This window comes from Hyposmocoma kahamanoa, unplaced genomic scaffold, assembly GCF_003589595.1.
Source record: "Hyposmocoma kahamanoa isolate Upper Pololo Valley unplaced genomic scaffold, ASM358959v1 102, whole genome shotgun sequence".
In the NCBI taxonomy this organism is placed as follows: Eukaryota; Metazoa; Arthropoda; class Insecta; order Lepidoptera; family Cosmopterigidae; genus Hyposmocoma; species Hyposmocoma kahamanoa.
This window is the reverse complement of record NW_020653337.1, coordinates 4,270,754-4,297,538: the sequence shown is the minus strand read 5'-3', so window position 1 is coordinate 4,297,538 and position 26,785 is coordinate 4,270,754. Positions and strand designations below refer to the sequence as shown.

At 34.5% G+C, this 26,785-nt stretch overlaps 1 protein-coding gene across 2 annotated transcripts in view; it reads left to right on the top strand.

Moving 5' to 3' along the window:
- LOC113231462 (RNA pseudouridylate synthase domain-containing protein 2-like) overlaps window positions 1-26,785 on the top strand; it is a 156,589-nt gene that overhangs the window by 120,942 nt on the left and 8,862 nt on the right. The window contains exons 4-6 of one of the 2 annotated variants that reach the window (XM_026465799.1): window positions 7,962-8,184; window positions 17,077-17,164; window positions 22,395-22,503. In XM_026465799.1, coding sequence (XP_026321584.1) covers window positions 7,962-8,184; window positions 17,077-17,164; window positions 22,395-22,503 — 420 coding nt within the window. Of the gene's footprint in view, window positions 1-7,961; window positions 8,185-12,228; window positions 12,317-17,076; window positions 17,165-22,394; window positions 22,504-26,785 lie in introns of both variants that reach the window. The other variant, XM_026465792.1, reaches the window with a different exon arrangement.

Sequence of the window (26,785 nt, the reverse complement as noted above, 5' to 3'; positions counted from 1 at the left end):
TGAAAAAAAAAATGCATCCTGCACTTTTATTGCATCGATCGATAGCGTTAATTATAAGAATAAAATCTCTCTCATAAAATTGGTTAATTAAATGAAAAAAAAAACCATGAAACCTTAACGTATTTTAATAAAACGAAAAAAATGGTAATCTAACTAATTAGTTGCTCCAAATGAGCTCCATTTTCTTGGATACACAAATTTAATCTTTTAACAAATTCATTTTGAAGGCTGAGGTTCAGAATACGATTTGTAATACAATTCCTCACAACACGTTATTAAAAGTTACTCAAAATGAATTCGTTAAAAGATTAAATTTGTTTATATATGGTATAAAATCAGCTGTGACCTTGCAGTCATGTTTGGCACTGTGTTTCATCATTTGCAGTCATTGGTCGCGGTGCTCGCGATGTCATAAAATGTGACGTCACGGTGCTCGCCATTTAGCTATTGCGATAAAACTTTAAAATGCCAGTTTATCACTTGAATTTGAGAGCTAAATGTGGCTATAATAGCTTTATCGAGGCGGCATACTACGGGGGCAGGTGCTTATTAAAAATATATCACTACAAATTATACGTGTTAACGCTAAGCACGTCTCCTGTAAGCTTTAGCGGGTTGTGTACCTTCTTTGACAAGATTCCAGTGTCGGTTTGGCTGCTTCATTTCCTTCGTTGTTAGCGAGAGACAATTTACTAAACATTCACACTTGTAGGTACAGTCAAAAGCACATCAAGCTCGACAATTTGAACTTTGGACCGTTCTTATCGTAAGCGGCAGAGAGTTGGATTAAATCTTAAGTGTCAAGTTGGACGTGCTCTTGACCCTATACGTAATTTAGAAATTATAATTAATACTTTTTATAAAAGTTGTCTATGAAATTGATTAACGGAAAATGGGTGATATCCAATAAACCGGATTCAGCCCCCTAATTCGGCACCTAAGGGTCGGGAGGTCGAATATTGTCTTCAAATTTGAATAGGACCACTACTGAGGCCCTTACCAAAAAAAAAACAATCAACGAAAATATTAAAATATTTTTCACGACCATTTATTAGAATAGACTCGTGTTCAGTGTGTGGGATGTACTTACAAGGATCAAGGTTTAGTGACACCCTTTATTAACGACTCTCACGTACACTAGGAGGAATGCCAACACGCAGCAGTACGAACACACACATAGCGCACACTACACATAGAAATGTATTTGTACGATGAATAAGCGGTATACGGAAAAATTTAGTGAATGTTTTACTTTAAATGTAACAAGTAATTAAAAAATACAGACACAAAAAAGGTCGGTTAAAAATCAGAAGTACATGTCAACTTCTCAAATACTACGCGCCCTTTCAAACTCATAAGATTATATTTATACCAAAATTTACGTGCCGCATTCACTCCAAAACACCGCAAATTAAATTACCAATATTTTGGCCTAGACAATTTAGTGAATTCCATCAAATGTTGAAGAGCAACGAAGTTACATTTTTTTTTCAATCACATCTTTCATAATAATCTTCCGACTTATTTCCGGAGCGCAGAGGGGTTCTGGTACGGGGTGTAGAGAAATCCTAATCCTGTCGTCTTATTGGATTATGGAAACTCCAATAATTTCTTCATTTCAATTTTGGGACTTTACAAACCTACTATCAGATATATATCTCACATAACATGTTCCTGGAAAATCTTTGTAATTGTTCCCTCTAATTGCTTTAAATCTTAATTTGACAAGCAGCTTGTCATTTTTGACATTGATCTGATTGTTGAAGTTGTGCCCCTGGTGGTAAGCGACACGCCTGTCCATAACAGTTGCAGTACCACTCGCAAAGATCGGAGAGGCACTGCCATTGCGCCCATCAACCTGAGACATAAGTCAACATGCATGTGCCTGAAATATAGTGTACTAGGTTTTGAAGCATGACACGATGACACAACCATTGATAATACTTTTATCAAAATTATTTTTACTGTCTACACAAGATAGTGTAGAAAAAAAATTTGGTACCGTAAATGCCGGTAGATGGCGTTGACTCGAAAAGCCTCGAATCTATATCGCGGTGCCAAGATTTTCACCTACGGTATCTGAACATTCAGGGTCAATTCTCTCGTAAAACCCTTCTAATATTAACTTTCTTAAGCCGAGAGCCCTCGAGGTTGCTACTTACCTTTTAATACTGGTTAAGGGCCTTCCGTTTGCCCTTTTGGTCGATGGGGTGCTCATGGCCAACTGCTTAATATCCTTTAAACGAAAGAGTGTGTTGTCTTCCTTCTACTATAGCCAGTCACCTACAAGCTTCCCTAAAGGTTGTTTTCGTGTCACGAAAGTAGAGATGGGGCTAACATACAGCGGAACGATAGCGGATTCTGAAACAAGTTATTCTCAATGGCAGCTCTACTTGTAATATTGCTACCGGCCTCGTTATGGGGAACTGTACAACGGGAGCTATAAATGTGTAAACAATTTCAGTTATTCTGAAAATATTTTGAGATTATTAATTAGTACAAATAAAACCAACATGCTGGCGTTATATTATTCACTTAAGATACTTAATATTATATTTACGGATAATTTACAGTATCAATGCAAGAGACTATAAAATCTATGTTAATAGAGTAGACTTTCAAAAATTGCAACTCCTGCTACATGGCGATAACGAGACGCGTGCAACCAATATAATAACAAGTGACAAAACAGACCGCCTCACGCATATTGAAACCGAAGCTCGCCGAACGCTTCTGAATAGAGAATGTTAGTTTTAGAGAATCTGACTGACTTAATTTAATATATTATAGGATAGATGTTCTGCTAGCACGTAAACGCAGCTACACCTGAAAACCTGCTACTCGAGATACGCCGTTTTAGTAACGTACAAAACCTGCTGTTTCTACATTGTTACGAACCTGTTACGGTTCCCAAACGTCCACTCATACACTGAACAAAACAACAATAAACGCTAATTAATACAATAAAAACAACGGTGTATCCTTTGACCCTTTACCATCGCGATCGTTACAGTACGTGTTTTAAAATTCCTAAAACTAGTGGTTATTTTAAATGACAAGAATTGCAGATAGTGAATACCAGAATAGACTTTCCTCTCATTCATATAGAGTTGACTTTACAAGTCAACTTCTCCACCGCTAAATCTGCCGTCTTCAATTTCCTTAATGCAATTATGTTACCTTCCTTCCATTTTCTTGCCCTAAACGCTTCTCTATCCGGGTCCCCACCTGAAACTTCAAGTCATCGGTAACAATAGACTTTTTCAATAAAACAGCTCCATAGGAGTTTCCTTTATGGGTTAAGTAGAGATGTTCTTAGTTATTGTCGATAAATTTGATATTACCTGATGCAGAATCGTTATGACAGGGGGTAAAAGCAACAACAATACTTAGTAGTTATCGTCAGAAATAGTGCAATTTCAATTTTGTATAAAAAGGTTAAACCTACCAAGCAAGGTTATTCGTTAATCATTTTTAAGTAAAATATTCTGATGATATTGTTTGCTAAACGAATAATTCCAGAAACCTTCAACTACCCATAGCACTAGGGGCCACATACACATGATCTGGCATAGAAAAACTAATAGCATTAAATGTGTTTTTTTTACATAAAACAGGACCATAATTTATCACAAAAACTTTTTTTTGTTTTTTTCGTGTCAGTAGAGCTTTTTGTGACAGAGTTCGCCCAGAGAATTACTGCCATTTCACTTATTTCTGCTGCCAAGCAATGATGTAAATATTACTACGTTCTGGTTATGAAGGATAATGGTGCTAGTGAAATTACAGGCACATGGAACTTGTCAACTTGTTGTCTCTGGGTGGCATTGTCAGTGCCCCTCAGATCTTTGCGAATTAAAGCTCTGACTGGCACTGCAACTGCTATGGATAGGCGTGTCGCTTATCATTAGACGCACGACTTGTTCGTCCCGTCAGTTTGTATCATAAAAAACCTCGGATTTGACCATGTCGATGGACTTCCGGCAAATCGAAAATTTTTGCGCTAAGTCCACATCCCATCACTAGTTTATAGCCTTAGTCATCTTACCGCATTGCCGTTCCATCTAATTCCTTGAGAGCCTTGGGAGGTTTAATGTTAACGAGTTATTGATTGCGTTAATGCCACATACGTTGTAATGCATGGTGATTTAGTTGAGTGCTCGGTTTAACGATATGGGGTTTATAGGTTTTAGGGTAGTCTACACATGGGATACTGGTCTATGAATACGCTGCCTTCTTTATCGACGCAGTTACCCGTTCTTCTTATGTCTATAAAAATTTGTACAATGACATGTGTAAGTTTATTGAGAAAAACTAAATATTCAAAAACAATTTCTTATATGGGAAAGGTGGACACGTCATAATGGTTTTTACCTGCATTAAGAAAACAGCAACTTGGCTTTGTTTTAGCATAAAAGGATTTTTTATATCTTCATATTTTATTCTAACCAAAATTAGGCCTATGCAAAGTTATTGTACTAGCGACAAATGGTCCACAAAGTTATTAATGTACTTGCAAAAATACCTACAGATACACTAACAATCCATCTGCTCAACCTTTGCTGATAACATTTGCCATATTTAAGAAGAATATTTGAAATTAGGAGTTTTAAAAAACCGCAATACGTGGTTACGACGTCACACTGTATAGTTTACTTTGATATATGTCTTTTATTTGTATGTATTCAGGGTGTTTATATTATAGGCAGGTGTTAAATTTTCTTGGTTTTAAGTTTATAACGATAAACACCTTGAACGGTTTTATTAAGTATTTCTTTTTTAATTTGTAGTTATACATATTAAATATTTTGTTACCACTGCATAAAAATTATGCCCATTTAAGTCACACTGTAGTGAAGAAAACTTTGGTTAAAAAAATACGGTATTTTCCCACCAAACTGAAGAATATGTTAATTAAGATGTTGAAAATCGATCTTCAAATTCATTTCCAGCGAATAGGCATATCAATACATAAGGATTAATTTTTGTGATACAACCTTAGATTGTTTTTTTACTAATTAATGTTGATTTTAGACTACCTATAGATATACAGGTTGCAATCAATAAGTGTGCCTAGGTGATTATTCTATAAATATAAGAAATAACCTTTAGCTTTGTACAACTGTTTTAAATACAACATTTTATACTTCAAAATAAACATCACTTTGTTTTAATTCTCTTTGTCACAGATTACTTAATAGTTACTATGTAACAGATACATCACTCTCATGCAAAATCGAAAATACCTATGTTATAATAGCCTATTAAATCTGACTAATGAAACTAGGCGCTCACTACGAGGAAAAAGGAACCTAAGCATGCGCTCAGAGAGGTGATAATAACGTTGCCAGTCATGTGCATTCATGCGGAACTAAATGCAGGGGTTGCATAAAGATTGTAATGTAAATGATAGACTTGTCTGAGCGCATACACTGTCGACGATACACTTATTGCGTAACCTCGAGAGAGTGACGGAGCATCGCATATGTAAACTTATTGTTACTTACTTACTCTTAAAGTAGGTCAACTAAAGCTACGCTAAACTGTTTACGAATGTCATATTAAATATATAAAATTGTAGATATTTCTAGTTTTATTTTAAAAAGTTATTGATGTCGTTTTAATAATTAAAGGGTTTTAATATATTTTATATTTACGTAATAATCGCCTGGGCACACTTAACGATGGCACCCGGTATAAAAAAATATTTCATATCTATGGTTCAGTTCTACATGGAACCATATACATCATTGCACTGCATTGTTAACTTGGTGGCACTACACCCCCTCTTAGTCATTGCGAAATTCACTAGTGCCAAATACATTTGTCTAGTCGTATGTTCCCCTCTGGCCTTTTTATTTTTTTACACTGCAGTTACCTTCAAATGTTCTGCAGTGCTGTTAAAAGTTGGGGAAATAATAAATATAAATACAACTGGTTTTTATTTACAAACTTTCCGGTTGAGAATCGAAAATATGTTTATAATTATCACTGTATGTATTTAAACATGTTACTGTACCACATAACAAATAGAAAAGTAAGATAACTTAAAAATATTACATATGGGTAAACTTGGAGAACTGGGAGGATTGTTATTATTAAAAAGAATGAAAGCTATATACTCAATTATCATACAAAGTAAATTACTTATATATATATTATTATGATTTTTTTAACTGGGGCTATATACGTAGGGACATTCGAACCATATGAGATACAGGAAAACTCCCTTAGGAACCATAAGGGGGTCTACCACAACCTCCTAAAACAATATTTCTTTAACCTTATATTGACTTTTCGTACCATAACGCGCTTAAAGTAAGCTTAATGTAATGTTAAAACTATGATGTTTTATTGGCAGCTTTGTGACTATTCATTCACTCAGTTCGTACTATGACGCGACTTTAACATTAAAGAATATTGCACTTATGTCAAATTTAGCAATCTTAAAATAGTTACATGGATGCAATGCAACAATATTATTTTCAGTTTTATTATCTTAGTATTGATTTGTAATGATTAAACGTTAAGTTGAACTTATTTATTTACATATATCTCTTCAATGTTTTGTTTATTTTTAATTTATTAGCACATAGTAAATATTTTTTGATTTTGATTTGATTTTTCGTTAAATAAAAATACGCGGTGTTTATTTCGTAAAATTATAACAGCGCCATCTATATGTCACTTGGCGAAACTAACAGTTGACGCTAGACTATATTTCCGAATTCACAACGTGATTATAAAGACTAAGCTGGTTTTATTAATCTTTCGTCATGAAATAAATAAAACAAGCTGGAATAGTTATTGAAAACAACGTAATTTTAATAGATTTCATTATTACATACTTTTCTTTTTTAACAGTCAAAATTCTCTGCAAGTAAATAACATTAAGTACTTAAACATTATACTACGATAAGACGATTCGGAACATCAAAAAGAAAGAGATGGCATTATATAGTTCATATAGCGTTATTTCTTTCCTATTTTTAGTATGAAATAGACAATATTGGGAAATCATTCGTTCTTTCAATCACTTTTACAATAATATATTACTTGGTAGACAGGTTCGTCATGGTACGAATATGAGTAATATTGTAATAAGCTTACTTTAAGCTTACATTGAAATAAAATTGCTTTTGGAAAGGTCCAGGCCAACTGGTCTTTTTTTGTAAAAACAAATTTAACATAGTCAATTTTTCGGTCAAGCGTGTGTTCTACATAAAATCGAATAATATTGTCAATTTTTGATATGATCGATTCAATTTCTTCTTGGGATCATTTCATTGTATCGAAAGAAAAAATCGGACCGCAGAATTTGATCAAAATTAATAATGTTTTTTTTTTTCAATACACTGTACTAAGTTATTCATAGTCCCAGTACACAATAATTTTATATTATGTTTATGAAAAAGAAAACAAATTCGGCCGACAGTAAAATTTATATTTAACTGCCTCCGTGGCCTAACGGTTACCACGCCGGACTGCCACGCAGAGGTCCCAGGTTCGATTCCCGGGCCGGGAGAAATATTTGTATGACCTACATTTATTTCTCTCGTGAGTTTGGGTGTAATTTGTGGTTGTGTATGTGTGTGTCCATGGCACCCGCGACACAGGGTTTCTCTAGTGCGGGGTTATGTTGAGTGTGTGTTATGTTGAGTGTGTGCGTTATTCATAAACGAAATTTCTCTAACATCTGTTTTTTAGTTCATGATGTTTTTGAATTTGATGTTATTGGTACATCCTGTCTTGGTACATAAATTTGTGTTTTCGTATAGTAAACGACTTACAAGTATATAATAAAAAAATCTCAATTTATTTCACATGCATTAAAAAATCTAACATTGTATGTACCAAGCACCTGCCACTACCTGGTCATAAATCAAAATAAAGGTGAAATTACATTAATAATAAAAATATGTTAACTTAATAATTGTTTTAACCTGTATGTTTATTTGCAGGCCTCAGAAAAGTATACCCCTACTACTTCACATTCACCACCTTCACAAAAGGGCGGTGGGTTGGTGAACGCATCCTCGACGTGTTCGCCAGAGAGTTCAGGGCTCATCCTGCCGCAGAATACGAAAGATGCATCAGAGCTGGGACCCTGACAGTGAACTATGAAAGAGTAGACCCTGACTACAGGCTAAAACATAACGACCTCCTTGCGAACGTAGTCCATAGGTATAGTTTTGTTTTTCAATAAAAAAAAATGTAGATAGCTTTAAGTTGAGACATTTTGACGCACTTGTATTGAATAGCACACTGTATACTCGTAATTTGTAATTTTTTACACAATACGAATTATTTAACACATAAGTACATCTACCATAAAATTTACACAAAGCCTTAAAGTTTACATTTATACACGTTGCATATAACATTTATGTAAATATTGTAACAATGTCTCTTCTTTCTTTCATTTATTTATGATGTAATAATAAAATAGTATGGAGTGGTTAAATTTATAGATTTTACTTCACATTACTAACCTTAAAATGTATTTATTTCGAGAGTGCTTTCGTGTTTCTTTCTTATTTATTTTATTTAACACTTTATAAAAACTTTTACTTCTCTATTGGTAAGAATTATGTTCAGAAACACTTACGCACACTTGTATTAAACTTAAATACGTCTTAATCGAATCCTTAAATCGTTGACCACCTTTTAAGGAGAGGCCGTAGGTACAGATCCTGACTTCAAACTCGGGGCGCGTTAGCACGCTGCACCCCATTCGTATCCGTTCCGAATCCGAGATTATAAAAATCTAGGAAAATCCGACCCGCTTCGGATGTCGCTTGTGCACTAAGTCCGATTCCAATCACCTAGAGATGAAATGACCTCTGACATATTTCAGACCGTCATTCTGCTATCCGTTAACCAAAACGCGGCTACGTGATAAAATATGTTTCACCTAACTACGTCGGAAAGGCTTTCTTTCTCATTAGAAATCAGTGCGCAAGAGCGTTTTTTGCACGCTAACGTGCATCAAACTTTTCCTTTCGATTAAAAAAAAGATAATGACACGTTCAACTACGCGATTTGTCGTACATTACCTACTTATGTACCTATGTAATATAAATCCATTGGCATATTTTATACTTATTATGGTTGACATTACATTGACAATGTTAACTACTTGTGTTTATGAAATTATTTAAATTCGTGAAAGAATTCTTAATAACACAAAGTAAAAGTACAAGCAAGAATAAAAATTGATGAGGTGTAAATTCAGAAAGCATCCGAAGATAAACTTTTTCTTTTAATAAAAAAAAACTGATGATTTAAAGTTGAACTGTTTATGGCTCTGGACCTTTTGGAGGGAAAACTGTCGTTTTTATTTTGACTTTCAATTATTTTGTGAAATCTAGTTTAAAGTGGAATAGGATAGTGCTATTGTGCCTTAATCGAAGATTAAAACGCGAAATTATACGAATCTCGAACTAAAATACCCGTATCGGCCCGTTTTAAGGAATCCCGAGTCAATCCAAGCACGCCGCCTCAAATTGCCTATCCTCTTTGTGGCGGCCATATTTACAGAGACATAATTAAACTTCATGTTTAGGCTGATGGCTTTGCCAAAGCCTTAATAAATTTAAAAAAATTGAACTGTTTATCGTTTTTTTGTGAGGTGAAAAATTGTGTTTCGTTCGGCAGCAAAATTGTTTTGCGTCTAGTGCCTTGAAAGCCTCGCTACGCCCAGGAATCTACTTTTGAACCACGAGCTTCACTCGTGGTTGAATCTTAGCTCCTTCGCTTGCTCAGGTTTCAATACAAGCGCTCGCGTCAAAGAACAACTGTGCGGCCTTGCATAATAAATAACTATTTTTGAGATATAATAAAAAATTACAGTTTCAGACTTACAATAATAACGCATAGAAACCTAGCCCGCACACGCTAAGTGAGGCAAATTGAAGCTCTCCCAAGGGGCCTACACGAGCGGGCGGGCCTTCTGTGCTCAAGGTCAACTTGCACCGCGAACAGCTCAAAAATTTTAGCTAAAAATGACAAAATGTGCGGTAAATGAGTGTAAAAATACGTCAGACAAACATAAAATAGATACTAACATCACATTCCACAAGGAAGTAACGCGTTTCAACTTGTATTTTTATATAAATATTCACTAAAACCGAAAATTAACCTACCACTAAAACTAGCCTACATGAATTTGATTTTTGCCTCACTTGTGACAGTACGTTTGATATGAAACTATCATTCTATGCGTTATTATTCTAAGGTTTCAGAATACTGAAATTGTTAAATGACATTTCAGTTATGTTATCTTATGTTCCCATAACACGTTAACTAATTTTAATTGTTTTTAAAGAGAATTTTGTGCTCTATGTTTTGCTGTTTAAAAAGGGATATTTGGGCATTTGTCATTTAGCCGCATTTTAGTTAGTATACGGCATTGTGTACATTTCTCGGATTCGGAACCTGGTGGTCTACTCTCGATTTCCGTCCGAAACAATTACTGTCAAATAAGTAATATTCGACAAAATTAAAAGACAAGTATCAAATATGAAGCTTCATTCGCATCACGCGTCTTTTCATTTGGTCAAGTATTGCTTATTTGGCAGTAATTGTTTCGGACGGATGTCGGACGGAGATCGAGAGTAGACCCCCTGATACGAATCGGACGTAGTGCGCGAACGGAATTTATGTGCGATATTTTATTTTATATTTTACCACAAGGTTTACAGTAAAGGAAAACATAGTGATGAAACCTATCGAAGAAGGTTCACAACCCTCGCAAAACGCTTGATATCCCCAACCCACATTGGGCCAGCGTGGCGGACTATGGCCTAAACTCTCCCCTTGGGGGTAGACCCGTGGCCAACACTGGGACGTATAAATAGGTTGATGATGAACACAATGTACTAAGAGTGTCTTGTGCATTAGAAGCATTGGTTTAAGATACATTTTAGTGCAAGCGGAAATTAATACCTCGTGCATAATAAGTTAAATTTGTTAAGTACACATACACATACACATTATTTGAATTGCTATTTTGTATTCATATTTGCAACGCTAACATGAACTAAAGGAGCAACTTTTATTACAACAGAAATTGACTTCTACGACTTTTTCACAATTTATATCAAGTTTTCGATCCCGAACAGCCAGTCGTATAAAAATCGAAACGTGACCTACCAAAGTTCTATTTTACTTTTTTCCAAAAACTATTTAACCCGTTCATGGACAGTACTTAAAATGGTACCGCACACAAAAATTTTTTGCCGGTACCTCTCCGCGGATCCGCTTGGAGGATTTTTCCACGAAAAAAAAAAGGGAAGTACTGCCTGCCACCTTACCTATTTCTGCCGCCAAGCAGTAATATATAATGGTATAAGTTCTGAGTGTCACCGCAACTGTTATGGACTAGCCTCTCGCTTACCACCATGTGCACGACTTGTTCGTCCTATCTATTGGTATAATAAAATACAACATATTTTATCTGTACGTTCTTGATACTTCGATGTGGAGAAGCAGTAGGTGGTACCTACACAGAAGGCATTTGGGAATCGCGCGCTGAATCTCGTAATTGGTTTTTTGAGATCCTTACAGCGAAGCCAGGTACCCCGTATATACTATCATATTCTTATATTCAATTTTACGGTAAATGCCGTTACAGTTCATGAACGAGTTAAATATCTAAAATGTCCACCCTGTGAGAGCACCTAAACGTAATAACCCTAAACCAACAATGTGGCGTCTGCTCAACATATCTAAGCTTCTTTGTAAGGTCCCTGTATATAGTTTTAATATAATAATGAAAAGCACCGAATGAGCATGCATCCTTTATTTACCTACATTAAATCCCCACCATAGCGACCAACGAAGTTCTAATACGAAAATAATATTGTAAACAAAATTTATGTAAGTGTAAACAAACTACCTACAATGACCATTTTGCATATTGTAACTTTAGTCACGCATATTCATTCGTTGTTTTCTTCCTGTCTAATCGGTATACCATTCACCTGTATAAGCTAGAACAGACTCTGAGCAATCCAATTTACCTAACCTACTATAAATTCCTTTGTAATGTCTTGTACGATAACATATTCTTCAAATTAACATTAAAAAAATGGAATAGATTCCACACCTCTCACTAATGTAATCGAGTATTGAGGAACAGATTGTACAGTACACGATCCATCGACGATTTTGCTCAGCGTCTGGTATTTCGGTGAGCCCGTTAGCCTGACGTGTGTATCGTTGCAGGCACGAAGTACCGGTGACCAGCCAACCTATCACCCTCGTTCATATCGACGAGGACATTGTGGTTGTCAACAAACCAGCCTCTATTCCCGTAAGTGGCAATTGAGACAGCCATGTTATGTGTCGCTTCTGTCATTCTTATATTCTATGTAACTTTTGTATTTCTTGTAACACATATATGTTTTTTAACATCACTATGCATGCTTTGGTGTCACGTCATAGTTAGAATAAATGTAACGTATTTAGTAGCAGATATTTTGTAGCGGTGGTCTTCGAACGTAAGTAGTACTTTTTAATTAAATTTACCTATACATATATAAAATATTATATGAAAATTATCATCAGATTTAAAAGAGCTTCGAATACGTTTTGTGGATTTAATGACGCAAAATCTAAAACAATACCAAACAAGGTGACGCTATAAATTATTTTATTCGCAAAATACAAACGTGTCTGCCACAGGCAAAATCCGCTTTCATCTAAAAGCAAATTCCTTTGCCGTTTACGCAAAACAGCCACGGAATACTCTGAAGCTCGGTGATGGAGGACTTCTAATACTGCGAAGCCACTCTCATATCAGCTTTTATTATAAACACAGAAATCTCTTTGAGGAGTGAGAATTTGTTTAGAATTTGAGTCAAAATTTACTGCTCCTTTATACACAGTGAAAATATTTGAACAAAATATTAGGCTACCTTTTGTCACAAAAATAACCTTAAAGATGGTTAAATTTAATTTGAAACCATTACCAAGAGCTTTTCGATGAAGGAAAACCGTAACCCTCGCCTGAGGGGAGACCCGTGCCTAATAGATGGGTTGATATATTTTCTTTAATTTCTACAAACTTTTTCTGAATCATATTTGGTTCGGAAAAACCAACTACTTTTTGTTTGTTCAGTGGGCGCTCCTTTAAGAGATATTATTTATTTATAGTTCAATAGCTTTATAAAACAGGAATTGTATGAAGTAGGCATCGGTGCTGTTTTGCATGTAAAGCAGGCTCACCCGGCGGCAAAACTGGCATTTTTGGTTCAAATCTAATATTCAGACGAGAGCAATGTATATAAAATTGATTTTTGATTACTTATAGTAAGGATTTTCTTACATAAAATCTAATTGTCATTATAGCATTTAATTTTTCACTTAAATATAGGAGTTCAAAATGTCCTTATTGATTTTAGTTTAAAAATGTGCTTGTCAAATTGTACCCTCAATGTTATTTAAATAATTTAATAAATCACATTTTTAGAAAAAAATACGAAATGAATAAAAATAAGTGCGACATAAAATTTATATGATATTGTTTTTCATGTCATATATGCCAAATACGTTACGTTTTTAATCCTATTTTGTAATTTTCCCAAAAATTACATTTGGATTTACGTCACTATTATTATTAATGGTGCGAAATATCTACTATATCAACTTCGACAGCAATGAGGACAAATGGATCATTAATTACATTCATATTCAGACATTTATTCAATACGAAATTGCTCGCATTATATCAAAAATAGCACAAAGTTAAGTTAACCGTACCACATACAAAGGATAATTAACCCTTTGCCGATTACGCTTCGTAAAGCATAAATTTAAATTTAAATTAATCCAAAATGTTCCGCAGCAATTCGTTATTTATCATTTAAATTATTTGAAAAAATTCAATCAATTTGATCAAAAGAATTAATTCGACGATGACTTCATCATTTTCTGTTTCTGCGTTTATTACAAAATTACGTTATAATGTGTTTTAGGGTTAAATTGTAAAATAATCGATTTGAACATTTATGAAAATTACATTACTTATCACTTGTAAAATACCTATTTCCTTGATTTGTTTATTTCAATTATTATACTTGAATAATCCTTAATTTTTCGCTTCAACACTACGTTGACTTTTGTATGCTACTGATAACGTGTAAATACTAAAATCATCTAATAGTGGTCGTAGGTTTACAGTTCCAATTTAAAGAAACTAGTTAATATTTACATATTTCTGTTTACACAGTTCCCAATTTTAATAATAATGTATATTTATACAGAATCCTTCAAAGTCGGTAAATCCTTGACTTTTACCGTCGAAAGCCATTTGATGGACTGCGTCCAATTACATTGATTGATGCAATGCCCTGATGGAGGCCTCAGGCTGGAGTGACCGGATGGCAAAGTGATATATCGCACTCATTTGTCTAAAAAAACCCCAACCCATTTCTGTTGAAAATGCAGTTATTGCTTTTTACAATGCACGCAAGTGCTTTATTATTTATTTTGCTTGATTCTGTGCAATTTCAATCAGCATATTATGACTCTAAGCGAACATTACTAACACTAATACTTGTACAATATTGTAAACAGACTATTTTTGTAATAATAAGTTAGACCATTCTTAATTAAATTTATTTCTTTGCTTTTTTTTACTTAAACGGCATGTACCATAATCACTTAAAATTTTTCTTTACACAAACTACATTTGAAACACAGTACACACATGCAGCGCACAACAGATAAATCTACTTAATAAGTTAGTTTACCACACTACATTACAAAAAGTCCTAAGCTATACAACATATTAACCATGTCTCTTATATTAAATCCTTAATAAAATACGACCCTGACAAAAACGCGGCTGAACCGCAAGACCCTCGAGACAAATGTATACCTACATTACTTGTTTAATATATTTTCCGTGTTACAATAAAAGAAATGTTATTACTCAGAGTTAGGCCCATTATCCACCAAAGGAGAAGATCTGTGTTTCAACAATCAGTTTCGTTATTTTCGCTAAGCGACGTGGAGATTTCGAAACGGCGAAATACTATTATGAATCTTATACTCGGGATAGAACTTTTGTTGTTAAGATTGTTTTTAGAAGTTATCCACTTTCCATACAAGTTATTCAGTCTGCTGTAGCTTGGTATGTATTAAAAATATCCTATAGCAACAATTAACAAGAACCTCGTATCTCATGTTTCAAAACCGCAATCTTGCTGTTTGTATAGCAAATACAGATGATCACAAGCTACATAGAACATAACAATATATACCATACTATAACACAATTAACAAAATACTTAAAACAAAAATAAATGTGAGTAACCATACACTTCATAGACGTAGTATGTACGCTTTACCTCACCAAGATTTCACTATTCAGAAATCTCAAAAGCGCAAACGCAACATCGTATTATTTTGTCCGTTGTAAAAGGTATTTTGATGTACGAGCAAGTCTTCGAGCATGATTTTAAATTATGTTAACTAAAAACCTTCTTAAAAATATTAGATTCATATTAAATTAAATAGTATTGCAGTAATATTAAATCCTGTTGGGTTGAAGTTATTAATTTACCAGATCCAATGGCGTTGAAATGATCAATTTACAAAATCCTGTCGGTTTATCGTTATTAATTTACAAAATTCTGTCGGGTTCAAGTTACTGATTTACAAGATCCTATCGAACTGTCGTTATTTTTACAAAATCTTGTCGGAATTGAAGGCATTGATGTAGAAGATCTTGTGGGGTTGAAGCATTGACTTACAATTATATGGACGTCGGGTCCGCGCTTAAAAGTGTCCGAACTTATAGGGCGTTAAAATCGTATACAGAGCGTCATTCACGCTTTAGTCTTCGTTTGTTCGACTGACAGCGAAGCTAGCAAAATTAGACAGTACTGCGATGACATTACAATTTAAAATTCAACGTTTTAGCTTTTTCATATTCCTTTACATGTCACTACGTTTAAATAGGTTGACTTGGGACATTTTGTTTGTGGTTTTTGTATTAGACCCGTCGTCCATTTATTTGTAAGTCAATGGGTTGAAGTTATTAATTTACAAGATCCTGTCGAGTTATAGTTCTTAATTTACATGATCAATAAACAAGTAAACGTTAATAAAAAACTTTATTTATTCAACAATTTCTAAATATAACTCTATTTGTAGATTATGCTGCGTTGCTAAATATTTTGATCCGGCACTTGATTTCTTTATCATATAAAAATTATAAGGAATATAGTACCATCATTATTTCTATACGTGTTGCTTTAGACGTATCTTAGTTAACGCCTTTCGCTTTAAAAAAATACCTATCAGGCAGCTCTATTCGAACTAATGCTCATAGCTTTGCTCGCAGATCGAGCCTTTTTTTACTTTTTGCCAAAAATACCTACCCAATAAGACACGTCGTTTCACTTAAAAGCTCGCTTTATACGCTTTGTTACTGTGTACTAATTTCCAACATTGTTTACAAAATTTAACTTACTTTGTAAATTCTACAGCATGTTATGTAAAATGTATAAAAGTGTAAATACATTTTATGTTAATTGTAATCAAATTTATAGCAATTGTAACTTTAAACGCCCAGTTACTCGAGGCGAACCACCTTCATGTACAAAAATGGCGAACTTGCAACAATATTTAAATTTCTCAGAATAAAACAACCGCGCGGTCGCCGCGCGGCCGCCGCGTGGACCGAATTCTAGCCAGCCTCACCCGCGTGGCCGGGCCGACTATTTAAGTTAAACCATAAAACCTAAATAAACAGAGCATATTTTGCCATGACAGAAGCACGCGGTCACCCTAAGGGCGCATTTATTCAACACGAATTTCACTCAAGCTCGACAAAAATCGTCCCGGGCACGCGGGCGAGACTGGCTTGATTTTGGCCAACGTGGCAGCTGCGCGGCGAATGCGCGGTTGTAATATTCAGAGGAATTTAAATGTAATTCAAATTCGTTATTAATGCACATGAAGGCGTTATAACTGGGTGCTTAAGCTTCATTATACGTGTCTTATTGGATGGTTGTAATGCTGACATCATGTAAAAGAGGCATAAATGTTTCCGTGGTGGGCCAGGCACGAGACGCCAGTGCTCGCTAGTCCCTTGCGCATCATACACGTGGATGAGGAGCTTCTCGTGCTAGACAAGCCTTGCTCGCTACCGGTGAGTCGAAAGTCAAGAGTTGGGACCTTGTGACGTCATGTGATGTTGGACTCTACGGGTTGAACTTGGACTTAGAAATACTATTTAAGATATAAAATTAGATAACACTCATTCGACAGTAATTGCAATAGGGTAGTTCTGATTTAAATAAATAAAATAAAAATCATTTATGCAGACAATTTACGAACTATCTATCTGTTCTACCGTTAGGTAGTACAAAAGTTACAGAATACAAAGAAATTAATCTCAGTACAGTAAAAACCGACCTCAAAATCATCCATCACCTAGTTTGCCACCCTTAGAGGTGGAATATTTTTTTCAAATTTAAATGGGTCATTTCTGAGGTATCCTCTTTACAATAAAAAAAGAATCATCAAAATCGGATCGCGAATACCGGAGTTATCACGTAACATACATACAAAAACAAAGTCGAATTGACAACTCCTCCTTTTTGAAGTCGGTTAATAAAATGAATTAATGAAATGGCTACCTGGTACCTGCTAATTTTACCGAATCCCAGGACGTGGAGTTCGGTGAACCTTGCAAGCAGATCGCAATTCCACCGATCCCCTATTATTTTAAGAACTCTGTTTGAGCTCTCTCGCACTTTGCGCAGGCAGGATGCTACCTTTTTTCGCATTATTTAATCGACATAACTATATGTTGATATGAATCCTTTTTTGTGGTTATAAAGGTGCCTGCACAATTTCTCGATTTTATTGCGAGAGACGATTGACATTGCGTTTTTTGTCGATCGACACGTATGATGAGACAATCCATATCATATTTATTGTAGATCGACACGTAGACTGAGCTTAGTAGCAGTAGAGTTCCTTGTGAAAGAGTACGTCCAGGGAAGTACTGCCACCTTACCTATTTCTGCCGCCAAGCACTAATGTTAGCATTACTGCGCTCCGGTTTTGAAGGGTAAGGGTGCTGGTGAAATTACATGCACATGGGACTTGTCAACTTATATCTCAGGGTGACGGGCGCAGTGGCAGTGCCCCTCAGATCTTTGCAATTTAAAGCTTTGAGTGGCACTGCAACTGTTATAGACAGGCGTGTAGCTCACCATCAGGCGCACGACTTATTCGTCCCGTCATTTGATATTATAAAAAAAAAGATCCAAAAAAATAGTTTGTTCCGAACATGAACTAGTTTCACATTCTGTGAATTTACTTACAATTGCATTTTGATTTTCGTCCTATTTAACATGAGTAACAGTTTAAAAAAATTAAAAATTGTTCGAAAAAAAATACAAGCACGTACAAAATACGATAACTAAACAAGAAGTAAATAAAACAAAAACGATAGTAATTGATGAGGTTTTAGTAAAAGAAATATATTATCGCAACACTCGAGGAAACGGCTATAATGTATTCTTGGGTAGTGAATAGTGGGATGTAAACACGTTCTGTAGGCGTCCTCGTTTACTATATTAATGAAAGTCATTCATATAACAATCGTCGTTAAGTGGATGTATACCTCATTGTATAAACTGCCACGAGTAAGGGGTCGATATATTTGCAAATAATAAGGACTTATTCTCCTCATACATCAGGAGGCTTATTCAGATCCTATTTTGTTTATATACCTTCTTCTAAAAGGGTGTTCAATTTGTAGTTTTGCCATTTCGTATTAAAATGAATCATATGCGCATTATCATTACGAAATCTGAATTTACATCACTACAATATTAAATGTGGAACGAAATAGGCGAAGTTTGTTTACCTAAACTTTAAGATAGTTATACACATAGTGTGGATAATACCTCCCTCTGAAATCCTGTATTTATAGTATTTTTAGGAAATGAAACTATTTTATCGGATCGGAAATTTTTTTTTATAGTTTAACTAGCAAGTAGTTGACTACGGTAGATTATTTAGAAGATCTCAAATCTCAAATAACAAATACATTGATTTTTTTTATATCATGATGTATTTATTTGTGAAAATCGTGGTAGTAAAACATCATCATATTCAATAAAACCAATATTATGATAAATACAGCGACATCTTTCGTCAGACTCTGGTAGCTGTAAAGGTACCGGCTGAGCGAAGAGCTTCATGAGTCTCTCACAGGTGTTGTTTATGGTGATAAAAGTCGAAAATATCAATACAAAAGATCTGTAACAAACACATGGAAGTATCTATAGCTCAGTAAATGGAACGGTAGCACTAGACACATAGAAACAGATTCGAGTCCTATCAGATCGAAATAATTTTTCTTCGTCTTCGATTTTTATATTAATTATAAAAAGAAATATACACCATTTTACATCCGAATAAATAATTAAATTTCCAATATGTAGCAATTGCTAAGAATTCGATGTATGGATAATTTTCAGGTAAGTTTTTTGTACTCAATTTTGGTGACAATTTATTTTTATTTAAATATTTATAGAATATTATCATGAAGTATTATTTAATATTCGAGTGTGGTAACCTGAAATATTCTTTAATATTTGACGACGATATATTCGATTAATGAAATAATAAAAATTGCCACCAAAATTGAGTACAAATAACTTACCTAAAAATTACTGGTATAAGTATTTTGTTTTGATTTTTTAACGTTTATTTTTAATTATTCGTGGATTTCAGACGGTGGAACCATTTACGCTACATATATTGTACTCTATTAATAACAAAAGCACGAGAGTTATACACAGTTATACACAAGAAAATAAATAAATCAACCTGTTATCGCACCAATTCTCAAGTCTAAAGTTCTCCGTTAGGGTCTGACAGAAGATTGTGATCACAAAACTTTAGAGACTGCAAAATATCCCGGACAGATCTGGGAATGTACGGTCTGTTGAAAATCCCAAATTCCACATGGAAGTGGCTCAGAACTTGGTTTGCAAACCTTTACCGTTTCACCGTCTTACGTTTTTTTGAACCGATGCCACGTAATAGAACTTACGATTCTCGCTCCAAATAACTGATAAATTCATATTCCACGAAACTCCTCCAGGGAAAAGTACATCGTATCTTCTATGACTAATGTGTCATAACTGACATAAGGCATAATTTTCAGGGTTCGGTTTAACAATTCACATCTTGAGCTGGTTTGTGTCAGTATTTGTTTTGTTAATAATGAGTCATATTCATAGACGATAAATAAAAACTTTAAGGTTAATAAAAACTTTTTTCGGAATTAAAATTATTTTTTAATTTAGAACTCCTTACTAAGCAACAGATTTTTTTTAATTTAGTGTGAAAATAATAATATGCAATTTTTTTTAAGATGGCGAAAACGGATTTTTGTGTGTTCCGTTTCTCATCTGCAGTCATAACGTCGAAACTTGTCGAACGATACGTACTATACTGACCTCTCTTTTTCACCAGAATGAGGAAATGGTGTTGAAATAGAGACTTATTTTTCCGTTTGACAAAAATATTTTTTAATGCGTCGAAGCAGTTGAGATATATCTGGCCAAGGTGTATAGAGTTAAAAATAAACCATAACTCAAAAAAGTTTTTTTTCTTCTCAAAGTCACGGACTTATCAAACCCTCGTATAATAAACTGGATGCATAAATATCTATCGGAATATGTTGTCCAAATTTGAATGAGACCAGTACAGAGGTACCTCCTTTTAACAAAAAAAGAATCATTGAAATCAGTTCGCAAATGTCGGAGAAAACAAACACAAACACCAAAAAAAATACAATCTCAATATAGAACCTCCAAATTCGTTTAAAAATAGGCATTACACAACGATGAGTGGTTTTAAATTATACCTTAATACCCATTGACTTACAATTATATGGACGTCGGGTCCGCGCTAAAAAGTGTCCGCACTTGTAAGGCGCTAAAATCGTATACAGAGCGCGACACTCCGCTTTAGTCTTCATTTGTTCTACTGACAGCGCGATACTGCGATGACATTACAATTTAAATTTCGAATAGGTAGACTTGGGACATTTTTTCGTGGTTTTTGTATTAGACCCGTCGTCCATTTATTTGTAAGTCAATGTTAATACCGCACAAACTTTGTGGCCAAGTCTATAAAATAAAACAATGTTTTCCGAATTAGTAACTTAAAGATCACGTACTTGAATTGAGTGTACAATACTGAAAGGAAATTAATTTTGAAAAGCAATTCTTTATCAATTTCATTTGGAATTGAAAAGATATTTTTGAGGAAATGTAATAAATAATACTTTGTTGTGAATTTGTATCTCAGTCTCGTTTGGAGCGAGATTGGCACCGCATAATGAAATAGGCATATTTCCGTAATGTTTTTGGTCATCTTTTGCATGTTTAGTTATTTTCGTAGATAAGCAAAAAATTATTTGTATTTACCATTCTCTAAAAGCTTCTTCTTTTTTAGAACAATAAGAAGAAAAGTGGTAATTGGTAAACAACAATATCATTGTGTATTTAACTCATGCTTGCTTTGCACTACCATAGATAGCTTGAATTCACAATGTACTAACTAATATTTAAGGTACGTTTAGTCACAAGACAAGTGTGATAACTCCATACAAAAATAGCAGCGCGTTTGTACTACATGTGCACGATCGCCGAGCGCCATATACGCGCGTGAGGCAGCCTGCGTGCTGTATACTGGACATTCGGCACTAATCAGCATTCTTTTTTTTCTGTCGCCTGTCCATAACAATTGCAATGCCACTCGGAGCTTTCAAATCGCAAAGATTTGAGGGGCGCTGCCACTGCGCCTGTTACCTTGAGACATAAGTTGACAAGTCCCATGTGCCGTATAATTTCACCAGCACACTTACCCTTCAAAACCGGAACACAGTAATGGTGACATTACTGCTTGGCGGCAGAAATAGGTAAGGTGGCAGTACTTCCCTGGACGAACTCTTTCACAAGGAGCTCTACTGCTCGAAAGACGCTAGTGTGGGAGATGTGTTACATTGCAAGATTATTCGAATGTGTACGTCCATACACGACACGCGGCGAGCTCGCACATATACAAACTACATTGCAATTTTGTATGGAGTTACTATACTGTGTTCATTTAGAAATAAATTAAAGAAATAAACATTTCTTAAGCTCTTTACCTAATTCTTTTTAGTGTTTCATTCTTTTTGTAACAAAAAAGAAACATGTTTTTATAATGAATTGTTATACAAAACTTATTTTGTAATATTGTTAAATACAGTGTTTGTACAGCTAGCAAAAGGCAGCATAATAACAAAAAATAACTTCGCACAAGATGTAACAAATAGCATTAATATTGTACTGTTATTTGTTTAGGTTCACCCGTGCGGTAGATACCGTCACAACACGGTCGTTTTCATCCTGGCTAAGGAGTACAATTTGAAAAACTTGAGGACCATCCACCGGCTTGACAGGCTAACGTCAGGTGAGTGATGACCCTTATTTTTTTTATGTAATAAAATGCTTATACTGTACTTTGATGTTATATCTGATAATAATTCTAGAGTCGGCGGAATAAATGAATACATGTACTGGTTACAGCACACAAGTCAAATTCATTTGTTATAAATTTCGAACTCTATTCTAGAGGTTATTTAATTTCCAATACAAAAAAATATATAATTATATATTAGCAAATGAAGCACTTTTTTGGCTTATGTGCTTTAGACCCTAGATTTTTGATGTAATGTAGAATCAAGCATTAAAAAAGATGACCGTTTAATGTTTTTTGCCTGCGCTTTTGCAAATTTCAAATGATCATTTGAATACATGCCATTTCACAAAAAATAATTTAATTTAATGGTGGTGAAACATCCTAATATTCAATAAAAAACTTAATTATAACGATTTTGTTTTGGTGTTTTTACCTTTTATTTTCAAACACTCCGGGATTTCAGAGGGAGGTGTTATGTATACTCTATGAATATTACTCGAAATTTTGGTAAATATTGCCTCAGCCCATTCCGTTCTTTAAACATGATTGTGAGGATGACACCGCGTATCATTTCCGTTGAAACTAGCTGTTATGCATATGAAAACGGGTCAAAGATCTCTTCCGCAAAGTGACACAAATGTGAACCCAGCCATAAGAAACGAATGTCATGACGTCACGTTCCAAAGTTGATGGCGTAACTTTTTAGTATTCATGTTGTCCTTTAGCTTAAGCGATGTTCTTGTCGGATACATTAAACTTGCACCGTGTTGTCGTCATTTTTAAGTATTAATTTTTGAGTTATAAGCATTGACTTACAAATAAATGGACGACGGGTCTAATACAAAAACCACGAAAAAAATGTCCCAAGTCAACCAATTCGAAATTTAAATTGTAATGTCATCGCAGTATCGCGCTGTCAGTAGAACAAATGAAGACTAAAGCGGAGTGTCGCGCTCTGTATACGATTTTAGCGCCTTACAAGTGCGGACACTTTTTAGCGCGGACCCGACGTCCATATAATTGTAAATCAATGGTTATAAGTTATATTTTTAATTAATCGACTTCAAAAAAGGAGGAGGTTCTCAATTCGACTGTATGTTCTTTTTTTTGTATGTATGTTACGCGCTAACTCCGGTATTTGTGAACCGATTTTCATGATTCTTTTTTAATTGGAAAGGAGGTACTTCCATAGTAGTCCCATTTCATTTTGAAAAAAATCATCTACCTCGAAGGGTGGCTGTTCTCGCATGAAGATTCATTTTTATAAATAGCGCCTAAATTTTATTTATTGTAATGGTTGATTTTGCTATTTCTCCAATCCAAGGCGTTTTTCTCTCCATATATTATACTTTGAGTAGTGAGAACCGATTTTTGTTATCTTCAGTGTCAAGTCCTGTATAGTGGTGAATTTAAGGATATTTCAATAAAACTTAGCAAATAGACGTAATTCAACGTACTTTTGAGGTCGGTTTTTTATAACTCTGTACTGAGATTATAATTATTAAGCTATGGAACGATTACGTATTAAATATAATGATTGAATACGTGTAGTGCTTCTATTTTCTCAATGTCCATGGGCAAACTTCGTGTTTCTTCTGTCGTCGGGTTTTTGTCCAGTTGCCCTTTGCCTTTCTAAGTTTGAAGTATATAGAGTTGCTATTACATTTTTAGTTTATCATTATACAATGGGAGGAAAGCCGCTAAAGTCACACGCACGACAGATAATTTTCAGCGTGTACTTGTATTTTTTACAACAAGCCGATATGTTCAAGAAAAACCACGATGGTTATTTTTTTAAAATCAAAACACGTGTTTCTGTAGCTTTTACAAATTTTAACCACAGTTTACTGTACATGGACAATTTTATAATAAATACTTATTCGGAAAAGTGATTATTCCATCCATGGTGAACATATTGACATAGCTATGTCAGATGAAGAAATGCATTCAGATATGGACGGAATTGAAATGATTAACAACCGGAGAAATATTCATTTTTAGTTTTGTATAACTAATTAGTTACATAAGTTAGTTATATAGTTATATAAAAATATAACTAGTTAGTTATATAAAACTAAAAATGAATATTTTTCTGAGTTTAGAAGCACACTTTAATTACTTCATATTTTTGTTAACTTGCTTATTGACATAAATGTTATTAAAAATGGAGAAATAGTTTTACAATTCTATATAGTTCACAGGGAAAACAAAACAACAATAAAGTACGTTGTTTAAAGTTAAAATTATTATATATCTTAAATCTAATAATTAATAGACATGGAAAATAATATTCGTGTGCGTTCGGAAATCCGATGATTGCCGGACAATTAGCAAATAGAAGCACTGGATAAATGTTGACACTTGGCAAAATTCATAGTAGAATGTTTTTGGCGGGCGGCATATTTGAGCTGATCTGAAAAACTTTGCTTAATATATTATGCTAGGTTAGACTGAGGAGTCTTTAAGAGAATACATTTAACATCATTTAATGCTGTTCTTTATGTCGACTAAGGCTCAATTTATATTTCGGCGGAACGGAATGGAAGCGAATTTTTGTAACGATATTGTACATAGTGTAATGAACTTTATGGTCAATTGTATAACGTACAAACTAGATACGAGCGAAGAATTGCAAAGCGCGTCTCCCGCGGAATTCTCGTGCATGCTCACGCATTCGCGAGAGTTCCGCAGCACCTTCGGCGACGCCTGGCAAATCCATGAGAAATGGCGCGAAGGCAGGCGAATTGTGACGTCAGTCGCGAGAGATCTCGCGAATGCTCGTGCATTCCAACGACGGCGGGCGCTTTATCGCGCAGCGAGGCGAAATTGACGCCTCCGTTCCGCGGCAATGTAAATTGAGCCTTAGGTGACAAAATCGAGTTCTTAGGTTTTCGGGTTTGTTTACATTTCGTCACTTAAAGTATTTTTTAGATCTGAATCGCATATATTTGTTTTTTCAAACAAAAACATCAATTTGGTGACGTCATAAAGGCTATTGTCGAAGCGCAGCACGCGAACCTTTCATATCATCCACTGAAATTACACAATCTACGAACGGAATTACTCGTTGCTCCACCGAAATGAATGAAATTTGAAACTAGCATAAAAATACAATTCTACAAGTCGTAACGAATTCAATCTGTAACCTAAGATAATTTAGGTCAGAAGTCATAATCTGAAGCGTTTGAGGAAATATATTCAATTGTAACTGTGAAAATGAAACATATTTTTATAGATCTTGCGTATAGTGAAAGTTAAACAATGGAAGTCTAAAGTCAAAAAATCATTTTTCACTTTTCATGCTCTTAAAGTTCGTATTTATGCTGTAGTGCATAAAATAAAATCGTCGTTTAAGACCGAGGCTATGACGCCTGCGCCAACAGCCACACACACTAGAACTTTATAAAATAAAGTTTTACTTTTATTTTTTGAATCCGTGTTATATGTCTAATTGTTGTAATTTTACATTCAATTTTAATTAAATAATCGTTTATTTGCTGTTTAATTTCCTCGCAATCGAAATGAAAAGCAGAGTGTATAACTCGTTCATAAAACCCATTTTGCCCTCGACTTAAGTATCCATATGTATACTCGTCTCGAGTACAATGACGCGTTTTATGTAATTGTTGTACAATCTACTATATTCCAAAGGTAAATAAATTAACACTTGAAAACATCACTTTATAAGCCACTGTGCTGACAGTCCTGAGGAGCGCGTATATTTCGTGCCTTATAAAGGTCCAATGGTCATGGCTGACTGAGATGGTGAACCATGCGAAGTTTATTAATATAAATTCATAAAAGTCTGTACTACCTCAGCTCAAATTCAATTTTTTCCCGTACTAATACGGTTCATTTTGCTAGGGTCGAGCGGCAGGCACACAGGCTTTATTTCAGAATTTATTTTTTCACAAACGCGTGTTCTATTTAGTTCAGTTGATATAAAAAAAAATCATTAGTATATGTAAAGAACCTGTTGAATATAACGGTTTTCTTGTAAAACTTCGATCTACGTATGTTTTTTTTCTATCGTGAAATTTTTTAGGTATCGTGTATTCACACCGTATAATAATCAGTATTGTATATCATTGACTTACAATTATATGGACGTCGGGTCCGCGCTAAAAAGTGTCCGAACTTATAGGGCGTTAAAATCGTATACAGAACGTCATTCACGCTTTAGTCTTCGTTTGTTCGACTGACAGCGAAGCAAGTAAAATTAGACGGTACTGCGATGACATTACAATTTAAATTCAACGTTTTAACTTTTTCA